Raw genomic sequence first — 25,611 nt, 5'->3', positions numbered from 1 at the left:
TCGATAGCAATAATCGATTGCATTGAGTAATTCTATATCCACTGTATGCAGCTATAATTTGAAAAACGAATCTGCATGGAGAAAATACGAGAAAATACCAATAAGAATCTTATTCCCATGCAAGAAACCTTTACGTCCTAACTACTACCATCCAGCTGGGATCCCTGTGCTTGACATGACAGTGTGGGTCCTGGTTTCGGTGGTTTCGGTGGTTGTGATGGGTTGTGATTGTTTTTGAAGTAAAAAAATAATATTTTGTTTTGTTTTTAGAACTCTTTACGAAACAGTTTAAACATTCGAACTTTAGGAGTTTTTTTCGCATTATATTAAACACCTTAAGGGTGTTTTTTTTTACCATCAAAGGTCAAATTTCATTGCTTTTTTAAAGAAATCTAATATTCTTTCATTCATTTAATTGTAAAGTTTCCCAAACAAGATGGCTTCTTCTTCTTCTTCATCATTATCGTCTTCACCTCCTGCATGGTCGGCGATTGTATTGACTTGTCAGAATAAAACAAGTGCTGATGCCTTTAAGAAAGGTAACTACATAGACATAGCTAGATGATAGTTTATGATTAGATCTGTCTGGAAAATGGAGGGTCTTCGTGTGGCTGCATTGCCACGCTATTATTCTATCTTGCAACTTTTTTGACTCACAAAAAGGGCTTCTATTTGAAAAATTCCTCATTCTCGTCTCCTGAACGTCAAAGGGCTTACATACTGGTTGGCTTAACTCTGTTAAAGTTTAATAATGATCATTTTAACTTATTGTTTATAATAATTTTTTAAGCTAAAAGATGATTACCGTATTTTACTCGAATAAGCGCTTATTGAATTTTTCACGTCTAAAACGTGGCGCTTAATATTCGGGGAAGGCGCTTATTAATGTTATTTGTCTAAAGGGGGCGCTTATTCGGGGGAGGTACTTATTCGAGGGAGGTGCTTATTCAAGTAAATACGGTATGGTACGATTCTGGAGTAAAGTACGCTTTGATTAAGTGACATTCATTCAAACACTTTCCAAGGCGTGGTAAGCTAAATATGTGTATTGTTTTTGTTTTAGAGCTTGACATTCGCCAGAATGAAGGCTTCATAGACAAGAACACACGTATCTTGGCCATAGAGGATCCTAAGTCTCGAGTGGGCAGTGGAGGAGCCACTTTGAATGCTTTGCTTGTGGTAACTGAGCATCTGTCTGCAGAGGCAGGATTTACTGTAAGTTAGGGGGGCACATACTTTATTAACGAAGAGAGTGGATATAAGTTATGGGAAATATGGAGGGGCAATGTTCTTCCAGAGGATGGGAGAAACCTTCATGATACCAGGAAAACCAGGAAGAAGGGTGTAGCCAGGATTTTCTGAAATGGAGGCCCAAATTTTAAATAATCTGCCATTTTCTTTGCACTCCCAAAACACTGAACAACAAAAATTAAAACCATTTTTTACCAAAACCATAAAGTCATTTTTACAAGGTAGAGTACAAAATATAAAAATTGACATTACATTTTACATTTTATTTTTACAAAAAAATTTGAAATCACCATATAAAACCATAAAATCAAAAAAGCTGCCATTTTGTTGCCTTGAAGGGGGATGGCCCCTCAGACTCCCTGGCTACGCTCTTGATAGAAGAGGGATAGACACTCTTAAAAAATGGTGTGAAAAACATTCCAATTAATGGCTGAGAGTAACCTATATAAACTTTTATTACAGTACGATAGGAGATGATGGGGGAAAGTAGGTGGGAGAGAAAAGAATGTAGAATGCAGATGTTTCTTGAGTGCCACTAATATTTTTACATTATTTATTTATTCTTTCCAGTAAACAAAAATGTTTTGCTTGCACATAAATATTGTATAATTCGTAACATTTTCATGTACTTGTACTTTGTAGACCATGGATGCAAGTGTTATTTCCAAAAGCAGAATTCTAATCATGCTCATGGTATGTATAGTTTTATAAAATTTATAAAATGTGTATTTTATAGGTACAACAATCTCAATATAATAGTCCTTTTTGAGCACTTTTCACACAGAAGCTCAATTGGAGAACGATGCAATAAATTCCTGCAATTCTAAGGTTCTATTCTAGTAAGGTTCTGCTGTTTTGTTCTCCAAATTGAGCTGCCTTGGCAATCTACTGCAATGGGTTTATAAAAAATCAAGCAAACTTAACAAACCTTTCCTGACTTTTACTGCGATTCCCAGTCACACGCAACCAACTAGACCTTCATCACAAACCAAAAATTGAATGTGGGTGGATGTCAATCAAAAGGGTTTCTTTCGTTTCTATTGGTTTCTACACCAGGACTGATGTGAATACTCACGTGAACACGTGCAAATGTGCAAAAGTCGTTGTCCTTATCTCATGCTTCTTGTCGCTGTGAATTTCTCACTCTGGATATATTTTCTCTAAAATGTCACAGGATTCCGGCTCCGAATCTTAACGCTTGATTGCAAAGCTATCGCTATGGCAATGATTTGAGTTTCTTCAAGATAGGATAAGTCAATACTGATAGTTTGCAGTTAAACGTTTGAAATTCGGAGTCAGAATCCTTAGACATGTTTAAGAAACCCTTTTGATTGACGTCCACCAAAACTCAAGTTTTCGTTTGTGATTTTGGTCTCACTTGGTTGCGTGTGACTGGGAATCGCAGTAAGTGACTGCAAAATGATGGCTGCAAGTTGAAGTTGGACTTGATGAAATACAGTAAATTAAGTAATGTACAATACTTCAAGTCCAGCCTTTTGACTTGGAGCTATTGATGGCTCAAGTGAATGTGGGAATTTATTCATATGCAGCATCCAAAGTGATCAAATGTTAAGACCGAAAGCTGTGAAAGGCAAACATTTTGTCCCTATGCCATAGACCCATATAACATGACCTCAAAAATGATGGGGAAAATTAGAGAGAAAACATTTAATCAGGGTTCGACCTGGCATTTGTATTATTATCCTTGTTCTTCTCTTCAGGGTCGAGACTATCCATTCAGTCCTTATGGAAGGGCCTTTACCACACTGCCTGCAAAACACAGCAACAGCCATTCAGTATCATTGGCCGATTCTTTGGTTACCAACTTCGACTGCCTTCTCCATTACCTGACAAATAATGTAAGTCAAGCAGATTATTTTCTGTCTTGACTTCTGCTCCTAGATTTGACAATGTCATTTTCTCCACTACGCATCACGAATGCTTATCCAAACAGTCACTTCTCTCATCTTCTGTCAACCCCATGTGCTTTATAACTGCACCCAAAACTTGTAGGAATTTTCTATTTCTAAATTTTTTTAAATTTAAATTTAAATCTTTTTACAATAAGTTTTTATTTTTAATTATTTCCAGATCTGCCGTGATTCCCCTCATGGTGTATGGGTCTCTAGCACAGATATGATGTTGTCTGTGCCGTCCAATACAGGTATAACAGGTTTCTTGCACCATTCTATTTCATTTTGCTATGAATGGGGCTGCTCCTAACACTTCACTTGTGTTCTGCCAATTCCATTTTATTATATTTCCAATTGTAATATTTTCACACATCATTTTACACATATATTCTCTATTTTTCAATAGTGAAGGGTATTATATTCTGTCAATGCTATATTTTATTCATCAGAAATCAACTGGGCCAGTATCTCAGAAGATATTGTTCTACTGCTGTATGAAAGCGAGATCGATTATGCTAAGCTCCATGGGACGTGCAAACTAGATGACAAGGTAATAGGCAATAATGATATGACTGGAAAAAACTAAGTTTGTCTCTAATGACCAAGGCAAAGTATTGGCACACAGCTCAACAGAATCAAACCTGAGTGTGCAAACTAGATTACAAGGTAATAGGCACTAATGATATGGCTGGAAAAACTGAGTTTATCTCTAATGACCACAGCAAAGTATTGGCACACAGCTCAACAGAATCGCACTGAAAGCATGTGAAGGCACCCCCTGTCAGCTGCTAATGTATATAGTCTAAGGATGACCCAGGACACAGCTCTAACCAATTTGAATTAGTTAGGGTTGATTTGAGAAGATGGAGGAAAAACTAATAAGCCAGAAAGAAAAATAATTCAGCTGTCATGGAGCAACTGGGAATTGAAGCCAATGCACTGATGTTTGGAAGGGTTAAAGGGTCCACGATTGACTGCCCATGAAAAATTACGTTGTAGTGAATGAGCTATCAGGATTACATTTATCTTTATTCTTTATTCATTTGGTCAAAAGGGAATTGTTAAGAACATGATCTACAAAGGAAGTGAGGAGGAACTCAAAGATTTTGCTTTACCAAATGGGCATGACAAATTAAAAGTGCCTATAGTAAGTAGTCACTACATACTTTTGAGTTACTAATTGATTCTTAAAAGAGATAACTAGCTAAAAACTAGCGTGAGCTGTGATTCTTATTAGTCTTTACACAAACCTTCAAAATGCCCCAAAAGTTAGGGCATGGCCACAGATCAAATTATAATTGAGTGTGTTTGTTTGTTTTTTGTTTTTTTTTGAGGAAGGAAAACCCGGAGAACCCAGAGAAAATCCTTGCAATCAAGGGAAAGGAAACCCGTGTTAATTGGCAGCTTAAATTTTGAGTCTTGCTAATAATAGCCAAGTTATCAAAGTTTAATTGAGGTCAATACATCTTATAATTTTTACTTTTTTGCTTCTTCAGGTTGGTAGTACAGTGTTTTTCAGTGAAAAAGCAGTAGCTAAACTTTTAACACTGCACTCCTATCCACCACTAGATGCTTGTACTTATTACGGTCTGGATAACGGTGCCAAACCGATACAGGTGGGTTTTTGAGAGTACTTGGCTATTAACTAGTACTGGTTGAATGACCAAATTAAAAACTGATGTCCCATTCTACCACCTTTCTAAAGGGAATTAATGGTAAACCAATGAGTGAATAAGAAGGAAACTAAAACACTGTTTGAAATGCTGTTTAAGTATTCAACACACCCATACAGTACAAAGTAGTGTTCACTGGTCATTATTGGTAAACTAATGAGTTAATCATTTGAATTGTTTGCTAAAAGGAACAGGTTGATAAGCTTTATTAGATATACGTGTCAAATGTATGAATGGATGAATAAGGGAAGGAAGGAAGGAGGGGAGGAAGGAAGAAGGGAGGGAAGGAAGGAGGGAGGGAAGGAAGGAAGGAAAGAGGGAAGGAAGGAAGGAAGGAAGGAAGGAAGGAGGAAGGAAGGAAAGAAGGAAGGAAGGAAGGAAGGAAGGAAGGAAGGAAGGAAGGAAGGAAGGAAGGAAGGAAAAAAGAAATAAAGGAATGAATAAGCAAACAAATAAACAAATTAGTGAATGAAGGAAGTATGATTTCATTATATTTCTAATTTGTGCATCAATTTCCCCCCAGTATCAATTACTTGATTACAATGTTCTTTCCCCCACAGATTGGCCTGTTCTTTCATATTCTCCTGACCATGGCAACTGACATCTCAGAAAAGGATTTTGTGCGTGGTAAACCCAGTGGTGCTTATGGTAGAAGCACAAGAACAGGTGTAAAGAAAATGACTGATGAGGAAATGGAGCTAATGACTGGGGCAAGGAAGACACTGTGGACACACCTTAGAGGAATGAAGGTGCAGGGAGGTGAGAACCCTGCAGACAGACAGACAGACAGACAGACAGACAGACAGACAGACAGACAGACAGACAGACAGACCCCAAGTCATAAGAAGACTTAATGTACAACCTCAATAGAGGCTTTGCACCACCACGTGACATCAGCCATGTTTTAAATAAGAACATCAGCCGTTTTAAATAAGAAAGAATTCAATTCCTGAGAGCAAAGGGTTTTTATTGTTCTGTCATCTAACCACAGGCAGTCCAAGCTGTATTATATGGTGCAAAACCTCTATAGGCATCTAGTCGGGCAGACTTGTTTTATCTGTCATGAATAACATTAACAATGGTATCAATGGTTTTCTTGTTAGTGGTGATGAAGGATTGTAAATTCAAGTACATGACTCCAACTGGGCTTTGCTATCAAATACTTGTGTCCAAACCTCTCAAAAAGTTCAAGAAGAATAACCTTCCGTACCAAACAGAACATCAGATGCATGTTGCTACTGAGGTATCGACTACGTACACTCTTTTTCCCCTTTTCACTCACATCCAAATATTCTATCTTATAAAGTTCTTGTTTTTTCTTTTCGATGACATTTTATTTTAAGTTTAATTAGAAGACATCTTTCTCTCTTCCCCCTATTTTCTTTATTTTCTCCATTTTCAACTCTTCATTGTCCCTTAACTGCCCTTCCTTTTTCAATTTTTTATTTTCATTCAGTTTTCCCATTTTTTATAATTTCCCACTTCCTATTTCCCATTTCCTATTTCCCATATCTGTTTTAACTTACATTCTTTTAATCTTGCCAAATCTGACCCCTTATCCATTCACAATTCTCATTTTTTTAGTTTATTTCCAAATTTTTCATCTTTTTCATATAACATTTTTTAACATTTTCCATCCCTGTCCTATTATCTAAAACCTAGGACCTAAAAGGCCCAACATTCTCCTTTTAACTTTATTTTGACTCTTGCTTCTAGGGAGAAGGTCAAAGTATCCACGAAGAAGCCATTGTGATGAATTCAGTTATCAAGGGTCCAATAACAGTTGGGGAAAATTCAGTCATATCTCATTGTTACTTACAGGTGTGTATGATACACACAAACACGCAGCAAGCAGTCGCAAAATTGATGTTGGTTTTGAAATGATATGAGGTTTTGAAAGGTTGTGGGTGAGATGTTGGTAGGTTGCAGGTGGGTGTTGGTAGGTTGCAGGTGGGTGTTGGTAGGTTGCAGGTGGGTGTTGGTAGGTTGCAGGTGGGTGTTGGTAGGTTGCAGGTGGGTGTTGGGGGTATGGATAAGGTTTTAGTTTTTTGTGGGTGGGTGTTGGTAGGTTGCAGGTGGGTGTTGGGGGTATGGGTAAGGTTTTAGATTTTTGTGGGTGGGTGTTGGTAGGTTGCAGGTGGGTGTTGGGGGTATGGGTAAGGTTTTAGTTTTTTGTGGGTGGGTGTTGGTAGGTTGCAGGTGGGTGTTGGTAGGTTGCAGGTGGGTGTCGGTAGGTTGCAGGTGGGTGTTGGTAGGTAGTAGGTGGGTGTCGGTAGGTTGCAGGTGGGTGTTAGTAGGTTGCAGGTGGGTCTCAGTAGGTTGCAGGTGGGTGTTGGTAGGTTGCAGGTGGGTCTCGGTAGGTTGCAGGTAGGTGTTGGTAGGTTGCAGGTGGGTGTTGGTAGGTTGTAGGTGGGTGTTGGTAGGTTGGAGGTGGGTGTTGGGGGTATGGATAAGGTTTTAGTTTTTTGTGGGTGGGTGTTGGTAGGTTGCAGGTGGGTGTTGGTAGGTTGTAGGTGGGTGTTGGTAGGTTGGAGGTAGGTGTTGGTAGGTTGGAGGTAGGTGTTGGTAGGTTGCAGGTGGGTGTTGGTAGGTTGCAGGTGGGTGTTGGTAGGTAGTAGATGGGTGTCGGTAGGTTGCAGGTGGGTGTTAGCAGGTTGCAGGTGGGTGTTAGAAGGTTGCAGGTGGGTGTCAGTAGGTTGCAGGTGGGTGTCGGTAGGTTGCAAGTGTATGTCAGTAGGTTGCAGGTGGGTGTCGGTAGTTTGTAGGCTGTGTAGGATGTTTAAAGGTTTTGGGTAGGGTATTGGTAGGTTGTGGGAAGCTAGCCTTTATAGGTAAGGTTTTGGATGGTTATCATTATGTGACAGAGTCAAAAGACACTATTTTGGACAGTAATTATTTAGTCATAAATCTATATTTTTAATTAGGAATGCCTCGTGTACACATAGGAATGTAATTCTTTAGTTAACTGTTTGCGTGGAAAATGCGTAAGCAAGAAATAATTTCCGTACGTAATTACATTACAGTGAGTCATGCCTAGGTTTGGCGCTTGTTTACGTAAGTTCGTGTTTGGGACATCCTGTTTGCGCCTAGGGCGTGCAACATTGTATAGGATGTGTAAGGTCTTAAGAATGCAGGTTTTCCCATAAAAATAGGCCCAAACTAAGCTTAAATCAGTGTAGTAAAAGTTCTTGAAGACGTTGCGTTGTCTACGGATATTTTCACATATCAAGACTAGGAATTCTCTTCGATGTAAAGAGATATCCTGTAATCTCGTTCCCGTTTTTTTTCATGTATTGTAAAGTTGTGTGAATTTTTCAATAAATTCTTTTGTCAAAACCACTTGCAATCTGATTCATAGCTGAGCGCCTTGCCGCCGGTTACATTTTTGGTGTCAGAAGTGGGATTGCAAGAAAGTTGACATTAGTAGTTACTGATTATTTACCAACGGGAACGAGATTGAAATCATGGCGGAAGAAGCTGTGGCTGCACTCACAGAGCAATTGGCTGCACTCAAGGCACAGCTGGATGGCATGCAGGCTGAAGGAGGACCCCCTGCCCAACCTGTTCCTGCACCAGTGGTACAAGTGACAGTGCCAAGGGAGAAGAAGCTGAGAAAGTATGCTGGTGGCAGAGACGACAAAGTGCTTGAAGACTGGATAGCGGATGCACAGAGGTCTGTGGCTGCCCAGAAGTTAACTGGTCAAGAGGCGGTGGATTTCCTGTACCATAGCTTAGAAGGTGCGGCTCGAGATGAAGTTCGACTAAGGCCTGTGGATGACTGGACAGACCCGGATGGCTTCTTCAGGATTCTAAGAGACGTCTTCGGGGAGAAGCTCACCAAGACCCAGCTTCTCCAGAGGTTTTTCGCCAGAAAACAAGGTGACAGAGAGCCCATCCAGGACTTTGCCCATGCCCTGATGTCAATGGCGGAGCACATAACCAGAGTACACATAGGAGCCCTGGAAAACAAGGACCAGAACCTCAGAGACACATTCGTTGAGAACTTGCGTGACAACCTGTTGCGCAGGGATCTCAAGCGCTATATCAGAGAACATCCCGAGAAGACCTTCAACGAGGTGAGGCAAGAGGCCTATCGTAGCTCGGAAGACACAGATAGAGGAGCACATCGCCATGCAGCGGCCAAGGAGGTGTTGGTGGAGAGCAACCAAGTAAATGCCATCCAAGAGCTTGCAGCAGGACAGAAGGCCCTGGTGGAGAGGCTCATGCAGCAACAAAAATTGCTGGATGAGCAGCAGAAGCTGCTAACCCAACTTACCATGAAGTTAGCAAGCCCATCACCACCACGAAGTCCCCCACGTGGTCCGAGGAGATGTTACAACTGCCACGAGCTTGGACATCTTCGGCCGAACTGCCCAAAGCCCCTGAAAGACAAGGCACCAGCAGCACCACAGAAGGAGTCAAACTCCAGCTCTCCACGGCAGTGAGCCACGCCGTGGAGAGGAACTGTAGTGGCTCTAACTCTCTTTTTCAGAACGAAAAGTTTGTCGGGACAAGTCCCACAGTGGTGGCAAGGATTGGCGGAGTACCTGTGAAAAGCTTAGTGGATACGGGCTCCATGGTTACCCTCATCACCGAGTCGTTCTACAGGGAAAAGCTACAGCCAACCCTAGGAGACCTACACCCTGAAACAAGATTACTGCAGCTGCGAGGAGCTAACGGTTTGGACATCCCTTACATTGGATATATCGTCGCTACAGTAGAGATCGGAGGAGTGGTGGTCCCTGGGTGCGGCATCTTCATCACGAAGGACACAGCAGCCACTACAGTAATGCAGAGGAGGGTACCTGGCCTACTGGGAACCAACGTTCTTGGGCAGGTGCCCCAATACCAACAGATCCTGCAAGATGAAGAGAAGAAGAGTAAACGTAAAACTGGGTTCGTGAAAGTAGCCGGCTCAGACAAAGTCTGGGTCCCTGCTTTCACAGAATCTGATATCTTGGTCACAGGCCCATCATGGGGCACTGATGCTGTGATCGAACCCCTTGGTGTACCAGCAGAAGGAAACCTCACCGTGGCCAGTACTCTCGTGGATACTACCAAGACGTGTTACTATGTCAGAGTTGCCAACCAGACGGCAAAGGACATATGGCTAAAGCCGAGGACGCGGATTGGAATTGTGCGAGAGGGAGAGATGGTCAAGAGAGGAGAGCAGTTGGAGTTCCTACACGAGAATAACATGGTGACAGTGTGCTGTAACCTTAGTGCTGACCCTCAGATGCCACCCCAACGGGAAGCTGTGGGCAAAGTACGTTGGCAAAGGATACAGACACCCCCTCACGGGATTACCCTGGAACATTTCCCCGGGACGGAACTTCAGAGGGAGAAAGCTCTCCAGATGTTCGAAAGAAATGAAGAGGTGTTTGCTTCATGTAAGGAGGACCTTGGCTGTACAAAGACAACATATCATCGCATCTACACAGACGATGATGTGCCTGTCACAGAGCGTTACAGAAGGATTCCTCCAAACCAATACCAGGAGGTGCAACAGCATCTACAAGACTTGCTAGAAAAAGGAGTGATATGTCCAAGTGAGAGTAACTATGCCTCCCCAATAGTGCTTGTACGAAAGAAGTCTGGAGCCTTGAGGATGTGCGTCGACTACCGGAAGCTGAACCAGAAAACCAAGCGTGATCAGTACCCCCTACCAAGGATAGAGGAATCACTGGAGGCACTGCGTGGCGCAAAGTACTTTTCCACCATAGATCTGGCATCAGCCTACAATCAAGTTGAAGTCCATCCTGATGATCAGCACAAGACTGCGTTCACAACGCCCATGGGTTTGTTTCAGTACACTCGGATGCCGTTTGGACTACAGAATGCCCCAGCGACCTTCCAAAGGTTGATGCAAGGAGTCTTCCGAGAGGACATACTTCGCACCCTGATGGTCTACCTGGACGACATCATAGTCTTCTCATCCACCATTGAAGAACATCTTGAGCGGTTGGAAACGGTATTCAGTAAGCTGAAGCATCATGGATTAAAGGTTGAACCAACCAAGTGTCAACTCTTCAGAGATCGGGTGTCCTACCTGGGGCACGTGGTCTCTGCTGACGGTGTCGAGACAAACCCTGAAAAGACAAAGGCAGTTAACGAGTGGCCAGTCCCCCAGACAGTGCGCGATGTGCGATCATTCCTTGGTTTCGCGTCATACTACAGAAGATTTGTCCCCAAGTTCGCTCAAATGGCAGGCCCGCTGCACAAGTTAGTTGCTGAGCTCGGGAGCGGAGGAAGTAACAAGACCACCCGGAAGCAGATTGGCGTACTGTGGACAGAAGAGTGCCAAAAGAGCTTCAACAAGTTAAAGAATCTACTAACCTCAGCACCAGTGCTGGCCTACCCGGACTACACCAAGCCCTTCATCCTAGAGACGGATGCGTCCAACGAAGGATTGGGAGCCGTGCTGTCCCAAGAACAGGACAGAAGAGTCAAAGTGATCGCTTATGCCAGCCGAGGCCTGAGAGGTGGAGAGCGAAACATGGAGAACTACTCATCGAGGAAGCTGGAACTACTAGCCTTGAAGTGGGCTGTATGTGAGAAGTTCAGGGAGTACCTGCTGGGATCGAAGTTTGTCGTCTACACAGACAACAACCCGCTGACATACCTACAGTCAAAGAGTAAGCTGAAAGCTGTGGAGCAGAGGTGGGCTGCAGAGTTAGCAAACTTCAACTTCACCATCAAGTATCGCCCTGGACGTCACAATCAGAATGCAGATGCTCTAAGTCGCATCAACCGAGATGAAGAACCAACCACAGTTGAAGTAAGAAGTACCCTAGCCTACTCTACCAATACTACAGACCTACCAGAAGAGGTACGTCAACATTTGATGGTATCAGCAGCGTTCATAAGCAACACAGAGACAAGTGCGCTGGAGGAGCAAGCAACCTCATTCCCAACCACACCTCTCACAGAGATCCAACGACTACAGCAGGAGGACCCATGTATCAGTCGTCTCCTCCACTACCGAAACCTTGGACGTCGGCCAAGTAAAAGGCAAAGCCAACAAGAGACAAGGGATACAAGGAAGTTGCTTAGTCACTGGAACAGGATTGAGGAAAGCCATGGAGTTCTCTACCGCCGTACAGGAGTCGGACAGGGAAGTGAGCTTCGGTTACTGCTACTCCCCACATCAATGAAATCACAAGTACTGAGGGGTGCGCACGATCAATGTGGACATCAAGGACAAGACAGGACAGAACAGCTCTTGAGGAAAAGATGTTGGTGGCCCGGTATGCAAGGAGATGTGAAGCAATGGATCTCAAATTGTGGAAGATGTGTCATTGCCAAAGGATCCTACCTTCCAGTCAAGACGCCGATGGGCAGCCTACTAGCTACTAGGCCATTGGAAGTGCTAGCGATGGATTTTACCTTGCTTGAGCCTACAACAGATGGAAGAGAAAATGTCCTCGTGTTAACAGATGTGTTCACAAAGTTTACAATTGCTGTACCTACCCGTGATCAGAAAGCTACAACCGTAGTCAAGACCCTGATTAAAGAATGGTTCCTTGTGTATGGAATCCCCCAAAGAATACACTCTGACCAAGGCAAGTCATTTGAGGCAGAACTAGTCAAGGAGTTGTGTGCAGTGTATGGAATTAAGAAGTCAAGGACAACCCCCTATCATCCTCAAGGAAATGGGCAGTGCGAAAGATTCAACCGTACACTACATGAGCTTCTAAGAACTCTACCAGCAGAAAAGAAAAGAAGGTGGCCTGAACACCTGAAAGAGTTATGTTACGCCTATAATGCTACGCCACATGCAACGACTAGATACTCACCCTTCTACCTGATGTTTGGTAGAGATGCAAAGCTACCTTTGGACATTCTACTTCCTGATGATGACAGACAAGTGACAGTAGACAACCAGCAATGGATTACCAAGCACCAGACTCGTCTACGAGAAGCTTATACCACTGTGACACAAAACTTGAAGGAAGCTGCTACCGTCAGAAAGAAGATCCATGACCAGAAGGGCAGAGCACTGGCCGAACCACTACAAGTTGGAGAGCGAGTACTCCTTCGCAACCGTAAAGTCAGAGGAAGAAACAAGATTCAAGATAAATGGGACAACCAAGTGTACAAAATCGTCGAACGAAGAGACAACAATACATATGTCGTTGAAAGAGCTGATGGACATGGAGGAGATAAAGTTGTTAGTCAAGGAGAAATGCAAGTGTGTCCAAGACCAATGCTGGAGATACGAGGACGACACAGGCAAGCTGACAGGTCTAGACAAACATGTACTGCATCGCCAGAATCATCAGATGAAGAAGATGACATTGGAGGAATGACAATCGCCTTTCAACCAATGACAGAACCAGCTGAACCTGATGATGATGATGATAGTGATGATGCGTCTGAGGAAGAACTGGCTGCACCTGTACTCCGACGTTCCACAAGGACAACGGCAGGCCAACACAGCAACCTCTATAATCTTCCAAGATCCGCACTTCAGCACTGACGAGTCCACCTGCGTATCATTGTTCCTGAATTTGCTCGAGGACGAAGCAAACAAAAAGGAGGGGCAAGTGTGACAGAGTCAAAAGACACTATTTTGGACAGTAATTATTTAGTCATAAATCTATATTTTTAATTAGGAATGCCTCGTGTACACATAGGAATGTAATTCTTTAGTTAACTGTTTGCGTGGAAAATGCGTAAGCAAGAAATAATTTCCGTACGTAATTACATTACAGTGAGTCATGCCTAGGTTTGGCGCTTGTTTACGTAAGTTCGTGTTTGGGACATCCTGTTTGCGCCTAGGGCGTGCAACATTGTATAGGATGTGTAAGGTCTTAAGAATGCAGGTTTTCCCATAAAAATAGGCCCAAACTAAGCTTAAATCAGTGTAGTAAAAGTTCTTGAAGACGTTGCGTTGTCTACGGATATTTTCACATATCAAGACTAGGAATTCTCTTCGATGTAAAGAGATATCCTGTAATCTCGTTCCCGTTTTTTTTCATGTATTGTAAAGTTGTGTGAATTTTTCAATAAATTCTTTTGTCAAAACCACTTGCAATCTGATTCATAGCTGAGCGCCTTGCCGCCGGTTACAATTATCATTCCTCTACTAGGGTAACATAACTGTTGGCAATGGCTGTGTGGTGTCTGGAATTGGACCTGATGATTACAAGGTAAGATAACATTACATGTTTCATCTTTCGTCTTATAGTAGTTATTAAAAGGCTCAGTATCCATAGAAATATATAGTTTACTGCAAAACAAGGTCTTAAATACATTTTGTTATCAAAATATTTCTAATCATAAGATTTTTTTCATACCAGAGTTACCATTAACATTTAAAGATTGCATTGTGGTTTAGGTGAATGAAGCCTTGCAAATACCAGGTCTTCTTTGTCTCCTTGGTTACAACATCAGCTTTCCTCATGTCAACAATAAATACAACAAAGTGTTTGTAGTGTTCGGCATCAATGATAATCCAGAGGTAGGTCACTCCTTCTCCATCTCTCCACTAAATTAAACCATTAAAGTTTGTCTTGTGTTGTTAAATAACCTCATATGATAGTCACCTTATCATTTTGTTCCTGTAATACTCCAGTTTCGAATTTTCTGCTGTACAGGATTAGCCTTAATTTCGTATGGAATTCTTTTGAATACTCATGTGTTACTGTAGTGAAGATCTGTGGAATTTTAAAAGTGTTTGTGTATGTATTATTGAACTAGTTGTACATTCTTTACTCTATCATTGCATTTGTGAACATTCTGATGTTGAAATGGGGCTAAGCCTGTAAAAACGAGTCTCTCATGATCAAGGAACACAGCGGTATTTTAAATTAATAAGAAAATGGTCTATTCCAAAGGCAACCAGATTTTCAAACATGAAGCTTCAGTCAAATTGTCAACTTGTTAGTTAGTTTTGAAATGTTTAATAGATGGACTAGTAGAATGGATTTAAGTTTATTCTAAGATTTAAGTATAGTTTGAGAAACTAAATCTTTTTAAAAGGGCTGCCATTTTGACATACGTTTCTTTGGTTTTCTTTTTACTTTTGTATTCTAGTATCTATGTATATTATATATTAAAGATATTTTTATAAGATTTTGATAATATTAATAATAAATTAATAATTTTTAATGCATTTTAATGTTTTCATGAAATGATATATTTTCAATGCAATAGTTTTTGATAGTTCATACAATTTATCTAAATATATATTTTAAAAAAAGTTTTTGTTGTGAATTTTTATATGATATTGTTAATGATCAATGTTAATATTTTTGTAAAGCGTTGTTGAACTAAACGGAATTGATGCTAAATAAAAGATGGTTAATATTATTATTAATATTATTATCATTATTATCCATTTATACATGGTAGCCTTTAAAGCTAGAAACTTGTGGGGTCGTGTATCCTCCATACATACTACATTTAGTATTCTATACACTAAACACATGTTGATTTTTATGGAGGGAAGAAATCCAGAGAACCTGGAGAAAAACTCTGTGGCACAGGAGAGAACAACACATCAAACTAATTCAATTCACATGTGGCGACTGTAGAGCTTGAACCAGCAACCCAGCCGTTGGATTCACAGTGGTGAAAGACACCGCATTAGCAGTGTATGCCCCCCATTATTTACTAATATTAATTTCCATATTTACATTAGAACCTTGTGTCGAATGAGGCCAGTGGAACATTTTGTAATAAAACCTGGAAAACGTTCTTTGAAAGGACTGGAATAAAATCAACTGATCTGTGGATGCATGGTCTGGTAGGTCAATGACAGCATCAATTTGTACTAGGTTTGTACCATTCCTGGAATTCCTGGAAAATTCCTAGAAATTTCTAGGAAATTCCTGGAATTCCTGGGAAACCCTGGAATTGCTGGAAAACTTTTGTCTTTGGTAAATGTGACATGGCATGGAATGAAGGAGTAAGGGTAAGAGTAATGATATAATAAGCCAGCTAAAACATCAATTGATCTGTCAATCAGTCACAATATAGGCTTTACACCATACATGATGACAGCCATGACAGGAGGCACAACAATGGTCTTTTCGTCATGGAAAACTGAATTCTTTCTCATGTAAATCAGTTGAGGTCCGATTCCATTGTCCCTGCCTCCTGTCATGGCTGCCATAAGCTTTTTTCAATGGAACAGCTCATTCTTTCTTTCTTTTCTGTTTAAGCCTGAAGAGAATAGAAACTTGTTCAATGCGCGTCTATTCCCAGTAGTTCATCACATTGGTAATGATAGCGATGATCCACCTCTCTATGACTGTTTGTGGTTGGCTGGTATCAATGTGAAGACCAGCAATGAAACCATGATTCAAAGGTAATTCTCAAATACGATACTTTTACATGTTGGGCATAGTCTCAAAGCATTTTAAGGTTGAACACAAGAGAAGTATTAGAAGAAGCACCATATATAGAGTAGAGTGCTTCTTAAAACGTCTCTCAATCTCTAATAGGTGCTTAATAACCATACGCAGCACAGAGAGCAAGGCTTATATTTCTTTTTTTACTGCTATTTTCAAAAACATGCCATTTCTGTGGCTGCAAGCTGCATGCTGAAATTTGATTTTTCACTGCCGCAAGTCAAAATCATTAAAGGTACTGACCGACTAGTTTTGATCGACAACAGCAAAAAAACAAATTTTAGCGTGCAGCTCTCAGCTACCAAGTTCGCATGTGTATTGAAATTAATAAAGCCGAATAAAATACAAATTCAAATAGCCACTGTTTTGGATACTTTAAATACCTTTGGATACAAATAAAGTAAGGGAAATATGCATGCTACGTAATCTCATAAAGCACAGTCCTTGACCAATCAAAAATCTAGATTTATTGAAGTTATTTTATAATGCTGATGGTGATATTGATGAAGGTTCGCACAACAAAAGGTGATGGTTTTACCCCTTCTCCTTCCATGCTACCCCATTTGAAATTATTTATTTATTTAATATTTAACTTTGCCTTGAGTTCAAAATGCCAAGTTTATTACATACTTGTTGAAGACTCACAGATCTGTAGTTGAAAATTTGTAGTTTAATTTTCCAAACGTTTTAGATCTGCTATAACAATTTCTTTTCTTAAATTATATATATGATAACCTATGCAGTCAGTAAAGGCCTATGTATTGTGAGGGCTTTACCAAACCCTTTAAGTAACTCATTCCAGGTGGTTTTCGTCGTTGCGGGTCTCTTTAAAGGAAATCCTCTCCAACATTGACCTTGGAGTAGAATTCTATGCGAGGAGACAGTTGTTCTTTGATATTGGACGGCGCCATGTTGAAGCTGCGTTGATGGGTGGGACCAATGAGTGCTTCCTGCCATTCCTGAAGACATGCGCAGTAGAAGGCTTCCATAAAGAGATCCTAGAGACAATGGACAATGGTAAGGAGATTATTACTCCAACAAACGTTATCAAACTTCATCAATTTTTATTGAAATTTATCAAAGACAGAGCATGTATGGCTAACTGCTCATAAAAATCAGAGAACTCGGGCAAATCCCTTGAATCAAGGGAGAGACCCAACACACTCTGCTCACATGTGATGTTGAGTTCAAGATTCAAACTCTTGTCGCCCATGTTGTCTTTTATCTGTTTGTCATGTCATTTGTCTGACAGTTGCGTCCAGTAGTATAGTGGGTAAAGTTGCGTGCAATATTTGGCCCTCTATGGGCCTGGCATCACCTCCCCTGCCTAGTATTACTGTTGGAGTTAAATTGTTTTTATCTGTGTGTCATGTAATTAGTCTGACAGTTGCGTCCAGTAGTGGGTCGTCTATAGGTGTACTGATAGTAATACTATAGTATTAATAATGGTGTTTAATCTTTTTATGTACGTGTCATGTCATTTGTCTGACAGTTGCGTCCAGTAGTGGGTCGTCTATGGGCGTGGCAGCACGTACCCTAGCCTGTATTGCAGATGTTCTCGGTGCAATGGCTGGAGAAAAAGCAGGACTTCGTAGCGGACCTGCGCAAAATGATGCATGGAAGCACGCGTTCCAACTGTTGGAGGTACGTCTGAGGTTATAATTGTGCATGATTGTCTTCTTTTATTTCAATATTAGATGGAGATATGGTTTGTAGTAACCACCAATTTTTCACAACCTTTGCAACACGTTTTACCCACTATTCCATACAGGGGCGTAGCGAGGACCTAGGAGCTGGGGGGGGCATTGATCCAAAATAAAAAAAAATTACTCCTCCCCAAGAAAACAAATAAACGCTCAAACAAAAATTTAAGAAACAAACATTATTTTATTAACCATTCTTATATCTTAGGTTGTAATAATTTATTTTCCTCTTTCGTTTCGGTTTAATATGTTTTTTTGTTGTTATTCTTTTTTCAAAAAAATTTTTTTCAAACATTTTGGGGGGGCACGTGCCCCCCCCCCGTGTCCCCCCCCCCCCCCGTGTCCCCCCCGTGTCCCCCCCCTCGCTACGCTACTGATTCCACATGTGTTCGACCAGGAATATACATCCTATAGACCTCTTTACCTTGTGCATATTGTTTTCCTATTTCAGACCACGTGTCATTACCTAGAGTATCATTTCTTTGTTTAACGGTAGCACGTGACAAGACCCATGAATATGGATTCAATTTTTGTTTCTATTTTTCGTGCCAGATTTAATTTTTCATTATTGCTTTCATTTCATTTCAGGACAAGAAAATCGAAGATGGTGTGAAGGCGTTGGCCCTGGAGAGATCCAAGTGGATGGACAGGTACAAGTTACTTGATAATTTAATAAAATAATTATTCATTTATATTGCCAATATTTACCAATTGAAAATTTTTCAAATGCACATGTTTTTTTCAAATGCGCATAAAATTCCAAACAAATTCAGCTCTCAAAAATAGTTAGCTGAAACTTCACGAATTATACAAAGTCTTGATAGTAATTTTATCCTTTTACTCTTTTTCGTAATGTATAAAAATATTTCAACGAGGCGGAAAAGAAGGAACGGTTTTAGCAGATGAAGCCGTTAAAATGATATTTACTCAGGGCTGCACACTGACCCGTGTCAAAGAAACGTGTGACGGACCACTAGACCAGGACAGGAATTTTAAAATGAGAATTACCAAAATATTGAATTTTTTTCCATAAAAACTTACGTAAATGGCTATTTTTCCTCTTTAGAATGAAATTGAGAATAAATTCCACTCAGACTGGCTTTCTTGTGTTTTTCTTAAAGACCAGATTTGTTGATCAGAGCAGCGCGCCACTACGAAGGAGCCGAGCAGATCCTAAGAAGACACGCTGTCATGACAGCCAAACAGGTCGGGAGCAACTCTTTCTAGGTGCATGTGACGTCATATCCGCCATGTTCGTTGACATCAGCAAAGGATTTGTCGTTGATTTATTTTTTCGTCAACCAACATGATGGCCACGTCTTTTGTTCTTGTACATATAACGTCATGTTGGTTGACTTTGACATAAGTTATGGTCTTGGTTTCTCCACCAACATGGCGGCCTCGTAGCTCTTTACCAGAAGTGGCAGAGTGTGCCGACGCACTCAGAATAATTTTAAAAGTGATCTATTCCTTTTATTTTTTTCCAAGACTGAGAAACCAGGTTCCTTGACCCAGCATGCACTGCGTAGACTAAATTAATATTATATTCATAATTGTATTTATTTAGAAAGGGTGACAGATGTCAGCCATTTTCAGATACTTCTAGAGCAAAGGCAGCACCTTCTAGTCTGATATTCTAAGACCCTGAGTGTTCCAAGTGGTCCTGGTATGGGCTTACTAAGCCCGATGAGAATTTTTATACGACTTTTTTTGACCACATTTTTCTATAGTTTATGAAGTTTGAAAAGACTGACATTCCTCCCATGGACCGCTGGGTAATCGCCGAAGCGCCAGGTGAGGAATTCACATTATGACGGCGTTCACGATCAACGTTTCTGAAAAATAGATTTTTTTATTCTTTCTTAATTATTGCGTTCTCAAGCATGTTACACATCCATCACTTGTCACCGTCACCATCATCATTATCATCAATCTTTATCTGTTGTCTTCAGTACGGATCAGCTTAACCGGTAGATAACACCTCTGCATAAAAAGCATCACAATTATCATCATTATTTATCATCATCATCATATTGTTCCTTTTTTATTAAATTTTCGAGTGGTGAATAAACAGAAATATTAACGTCTGCGTACAAAATATTTTGATTTTTACTTCTTCAACAAGTATTTTGACTGTCTAGATTATCCGCACCACATTCATCGCCATCATTATCATCATCATTACTATTTTTGAATTTAGTTCGAATCGACTTCAGTGGTGGATGGACAGACACGCCTCCTATTGCATACGAACACGGTGGAGTAGTTACGAACGTCGCCATCAAGCTGGACGGCAAGGTATTCAGCATTTAACGGACAGATATTGCTAACGTTGATGTTACATAATGGAGCGAGTAAGGCTCATGTCAAACGTCGAACTTCACATGAGCCGAACCTAATGGCATCAAAGAAGACCGCCTTGTTATCCATTGTATCAATTATGTTCAGCTAATGTGAAGTTCGACGTTTGACCTGATTAACCTTACTTCATCTTGATGTTAAAAAGTAACATTTACCACTCTTTACTTTACTACGCGCTGATCGAGACAACAGTCGCGACAGGGAAATTGGGCAATACACTTCCGTCAATCAAAAAAATTGGTCGGTACACCTTTATGTTTCTTATTGGCGTTAGTGTATTGCCCTATTTCCCGATCAGCGCGTAGCTGTGAAAAGAGTGATAAGCTAGTTAAGTTTCAGTTGAAAATTTTTTGAGACAGAACTTTACTTGTCATTAGATCTTAACAAAGTTAGTAACTCAGATTTACATTGTAATTTCTTAGAAACCACTGCAAGTAAAAGCCAAAAGAATTCATAAGTAAGTATCGGCGGGGGACTCAGCTCCCCCTTTCCCCTCCTCCCCCCCCCCCCCCCCCCACACACACACACACTCCAACCCCAGCTCCACCGCCAGCTCCACCGCCATTTCCCCCACACACACCTTTCATAGTTGGCCCCTCCACTTTCATATCGTTCACCTCTATACTGGGTGTTTATTGTTTTGTCATTTTCAGGTTTCAGATAATTCTAGTTATTCTAGCCGGAAAACACAGTGTTCGCGTTGTATGTGAAAAGTTAGAAGACTTGGCAGATTACTCGCAACCTCATGCTCCAGGTAACGCTTTATTTTGTCACGCTACAGCTACTAGCTTGCCAGTGGTTACAAACATCGGAAGAATAGTGAGTGTAATGTATACCCAGTACAAGCCTTTTGAGAATTTCTGTTTGAGACATATCCATGTTATAACAAAGATACCATACTCAAGGGATTGACATCTGGGTTGAAGTATTCATTTCTTTAAATCCAACATAAGGGAACGTACACTACCCTAGCTAAAGAGATGACCATTAGCAGTTATCATTTATGCTTTTCAATACTGGATGTTTCAGGTGCCTTGATCAAAGCCTGCTTTTGTGCAGCAAATATAGTCGTCCTAGATTCTCCAAAGTCACTCGCTGACCAGCTCAAAGAGCGATACGGCGGCGGCTTCGAGGTACATTCCTCCGCTGACGTTCCTTACGGAAGTGGACTGGGCACGAGCAGTATTTTAGCAGGCGTTGTCATGGGAGCCGTGTTGCGAGCCTCTGGACTCACTGCAGATGTCACATCTCTGATCCATGCTGTAATGGTGGTGGAGCAAATGTTGACCTGTGGGGGTGGGTGGCAGGATAACGTTGGTGGTCTTGCTCCAGGATTCAAGATTGCTAGCTCCAAAGCTTCGCTACCTATCGAAGTAGAGTACGAAGTGCTGAGTGTGTCCGATTCGATGGTTGATCAACTGAACAAATGTCTGGTTTTTGTTTACACTGGGAAGACAAGATTGGCCAAGAACCTCTTGCAGGTGAAAGAAGACTTAGAACCTAATGACATCAAAGAAGAGCGCCTTGTTATTCATTCTTTCAATCAGGTTCGGCTCTTGTGAAGTTCTACGTATGACCTGAGCCTAAGTCTGTATAACAGTGAAAGAAAATAGACGAAGTCATTCAAACTCAAAAGTTACATTAGAATTTATTTTCAACTGGCACGAGGGAAACATGACGTCACACCCACCAACCAATCAACTCGCGAGTTATTTTTAACCTAGCTAGCAATCTGATGGACCAAGAATTTATTGAGCGATGGAATTGTCCCCTCTTGAAAGTTAACTTTTTTACTTCTTTTTTTTGTCCACCAGAATGTGGTTCGTAATTGGTACGGCAGACAGCCAAACATAGTCAAAGTCGTAGATGATCTGGCTGATAATGCTAAAACACTAGCCAAAGCACTAGTAGATGGTAGGTTAGGTCAACATAAATGAGGCTAATTAGTGCTTTCTGCTCTGCTCTGCTCTGCTCTGTTTATTTGTTTGTTCGTGTGTTTGTCTGTTTGTTTGACTTGGAATTTACCTTTTTTATTTCGCGCATAGGCTTGGCACTATCTTAAAGATTTGGTGACGGTGGACCCGAATTCCCACTACTTCATCACCCAATCATGAAATTAATATTATAATTATCATATCGTTCTTTTTTCTCTTTCTCTTTCGTTTTCTTTTCCTTTTCCTTTTTTTTTTAAATTTTTATTATTATTTTTTTACACCCTTTCTATTTTCTTATTTCCTCTTATTTAAAATCGTTTTTTAACTTAATTTCCCTAGGGGATCTAACCCTATTTGGACAGTGTGTCAGTAATTACAGAGAACACAAGAAACTCATCGCACCAGGTTAGTAGCTGTATGGTTGTATCTCTGAACATCACGTGTCTTGTAATTTTGTAACTAATGGGCAACTTCAATGTATACTCGTGTTTCAGGAACCGAACCAGAGGATATACGTAGAATGATGGAAGACATTCAACCTTATGCCTACGGTAAGTTGTAATGATGTTGATGATGATGATGGTGGTGGTGGTGGTGTTATTTCTGCTGCTGTTGATGTTGTTGCTGCTGCTTTGGTTTTGGAGGATGATGTTGCGGAAAATCCAAGGTAATGATGAAGATATTGCTGTTGATGTTGTTGCTACTGCTGATACATTAAATTGTTTTGGCTCCTGATATTACTGTTGCTGTTGTCGTTGTTTCTGCCTGTGCTGCTGCTGCTTTTTCTTCTACTGCTGCTGCTTTTGCTGCCAACGAGATTTTTGATGTTTGTGATGTTGCTTGTGCTGAAGTTGTTGCTGTTATTGCCATATTTTCTGCTATCGTTGTCGTGTTTTTGTTGTGTTGATGGTGCCGTTAGTGTAGTTGTCATTCCTAGCAGGCCCTTTTTGAACTTATAAAGCACAGTCAGCTATACTCAATCTTAAGATACCGATTGCAAAAATGGTCACTGACAAGAAGCATCCCTTAATATTGTAATACTCTCTTCATTCTATATAATAATATTCCATGTCTTCACCTCTTCAGGCCAGTGTCTCGCAGGAGCAGGTGGTGGTGGGTTTCTGTGCGTGATTGCAAAGTCTCCTGAAATGCGCCAGAAAATCGAAGAAACTTTAGGAAACACAAAGGTATAAAGAATGCAAAATCCTAACCATTAGTCGGTATTGCATTCTTGGTATTTGATAACGCAGTTCTCAGCAACCTCACTAGTACACATGTATGACAAGTTCGTGAATGTGCATAATCACTTTGGTTCAATCATGCAAAGGTTGAACGGTGATCCAGTGTTCTTCTTGTTGTATTCTCTCTCTCTCCTGACCTGCGAAATACAAGGCAAATAACGTAACAAGAGAATTCAATAGGGAACTCAGTAAGGTGCAGCCGGGTGCTTCTCCAACGTGCGATGGGAAGGGCCGGTTAGAAGAACGTGGCATCCTGCCTTGACTTTCTTATTAAAACTGTTAATTTATTCTTTCATTTACTTATAAAAAATCAACTCCTAAATTCTAACTCGATCTTTGGGCTTTCACCTAGTTTGGAGTCTAGCTCTGTCGTGATTGTCCCACGCTGTGATACGACAGCGAAAAGCTTTGGCAGATTTTTTTAATACTTTCATCTGTTCAACCAATCATCCATCCATCCATTTATCTATGTATGCATTCAGGCATCCATCCATTTAACTACTCAATCCATTCACCATTCCTTCGTTTATTTGTTTATTTATTCTTTCTTTTTCGTTTTACCAGTTTTCAGATGAAGTTGCCTTCCACGAAGTTTCTATCGATAACGAAGGTCTCACAATCAGAATTGAATAATTAAGTAATATAAGAAAATATTGTTTGGTCAATTAAGACAATTAGATTGTATAAATGATACACACAATACGTCTGGAAGAACTTGGGTAAACCTATTAGTACCTATTAGCTTTTTCCGTGCGTCTTCAAGTTCGTCTCATACATTGAAGAAATAGAAAACACACGCGCACGCTTTTTGCAGTTATAGAGCACTTGCGAATGGGTAGCGCAGAACTCAAGAAATTTTTTAAAGAGAAACGCGGCGCGTAGTAGGCTCAATCTCCAGCCGACCATTGTGGGCGCACGAAACCACGATGGCTAGGGACTGAGCCTAAACGCGTAGCAGACACAGGCAGTTTTTAGTGTACCTTGAAACTCCCGCCACGAGTATAAAAAGGCAAAAGACATGGCGGTCATGTTGGTTGACATAGCCAAGACCAAAGCTTACGGTTCGAGTGAACCAACATGGCAGCTATGAAGACACATGCACTTCAAGAATTGAAGAAGCTTGTGTGACGAGTAAAATTTTCACATATATATTTAATATTTTTGCACAAGTGAATATCATAAATCCGGCGCGCTCATTGGTCACAATTTTCTTATGCTGCTATTTATAACCTACAGGTAAATATAGAGCGCACGAGCACGCTGGTTTGTCGATTTGTGCCGCTTACAGAGATAAATAATGTCTGGGGAAAATTCAAAAAATAACATTCTTTCTTCGTTATTTATTAATTACTTGCGTCTCGGTAAATATTGCCCGATATTCACTTTGCCTTCGGCAAATAATTGTTACTATGTTCACTGGAACACGTGAATAGTCAAAATAATTCCATACGAAATCGAGGGTAACCCTGTAGAACAGAGAATTCGAACTGGAGTATCAAAATAGATAAGAATAAAAAACAAAGAAATGAATTCTAACCAGTTGGAGTTTGAATAATTTAATTCTCTCCTCTCCTCTTTTGTCCTTACCTTTCTTTCTCTCCCCTCCTAAAGGCCGGTTTAGACGGTACGATTTTCGCCTACAACTATTGTATACAACACGCTCGCACCATCCTAAAACTCGAGTCGTAGCGTGTAAATCAAGCCTACAACTCGTCTACGACAGACGCGAGTGTGTTATATACGAAAGTTGTAGGCAAAAATCGTTCAGTCTAAATCGGCCTTAAATCTCCATTTCCATTCTGTATTCACTGAAGAGTTTAGCAGCTTAAATAAGCAGACAACAATTGGGACAAATTTCTGGGGGCAACCTACTTTCTGGAGTCCGCCGCTTTCCTCCAACGACATCTCCTTTGGGGACTCGGACTTCCTGTGGAGACGGGCTTCCTTTGGATAGGAGGGAAAGGATGTTCCGCCCTATACTTCAAAGCAGAAATCCCAATTACGTTGTACACTTTCTTTTGTCCAGTTAATTAGCACCAATTGTCTTATTATTTTCATGAGGCAATACAAATTTGACGCAAAGCATTTTGGTAGTCGTAGTAAAATGACGCCATCATACGTACTATATTTTTTCCCTTTTTGATTTTGGCGTATAGAAATCCAGTGTTTTTTTTATGA

The 25,611-nt window shown here is 40.7% G+C and overlaps 1 protein-coding gene and 1 long non-coding RNA gene across 3 annotated transcripts; one reads left to right on the top strand and one right to left on the bottom strand.

Annotated features, from left to right (window-relative positions):
• Window positions 1-213: 213 nt before the first annotated feature.
• Window positions 214-24,969, top strand: LOC116306898 (L-fucose kinase). Of its 2 annotated transcripts, none has more exons than XM_089039687.1 (29): window positions 214-539; window positions 1,064-1,215; window positions 1,894-1,944; window positions 2,973-3,110; window positions 3,343-3,415; window positions 3,614-3,714; window positions 4,219-4,311; window positions 4,661-4,780; window positions 5,398-5,596; window positions 5,941-6,080; window positions 6,554-6,658; window positions 13,930-13,989; window positions 14,178-14,300; window positions 15,483-15,587; window positions 16,006-16,151; window positions 16,997-17,211; window positions 17,687-17,838; window positions 18,486-18,547; window positions 19,019-19,103; window positions 19,628-19,691; window positions 20,098-20,195; window positions 20,681-20,715; window positions 20,912-21,012; window positions 21,288-21,805; window positions 22,073-22,172; window positions 22,532-22,597; window positions 22,687-22,743; window positions 23,279-23,379; window positions 23,998-24,969. In XM_089039687.1, the coding sequence occupies exons 1-29, from the start codon at window positions 437-439 to the stop codon at window positions 24,064-24,066; spliced, it is 3,432 nt and encodes a 1,143-aa protein (XP_088895813.1). In that variant the 5' UTR covers window positions 214-436; the 3' UTR covers window positions 24,067-24,969. The 2 variants fall into 2 exon arrangements, with proteins under 2 accessions (XP_088895813.1, XP_088895814.1); XM_089039688.1 differs by having other exon boundaries at window positions 215-539; window positions 21,288-21,739.
• Window positions 21,890-25,577, bottom strand: LOC148905352 (uncharacterized). Its single transcript, XR_016121641.1, has 2 exons — window positions 25,306-25,577; window positions 21,890-23,570 (listed from the first exon to the last, which is right to left on the bottom strand). It is a non-coding gene; the product is annotated as an uncharacterized LOC148905352 (long non-coding RNA).
• Window positions 25,578-25,611: the final 34 nt, after the last annotated feature.

The sequence above is a fragment of the Actinia tenebrosa genome, unplaced genomic scaffold (genome assembly GCF_029948245.1).
Source record: "Actinia tenebrosa isolate PJP-AT-01 unplaced genomic scaffold, QUT_ActTen_1.0 PGA_scaffold7__59_contigs__length_16204524, whole genome shotgun sequence".
NCBI lineage: Eukaryota > Metazoa > Cnidaria > Anthozoa > Actiniaria > Actiniidae > Actinia > Actinia tenebrosa.
The sequence above is the reverse complement of the archived record's forward strand: the minus strand, read 5'-3'. Positions and strand labels throughout refer to the sequence as shown.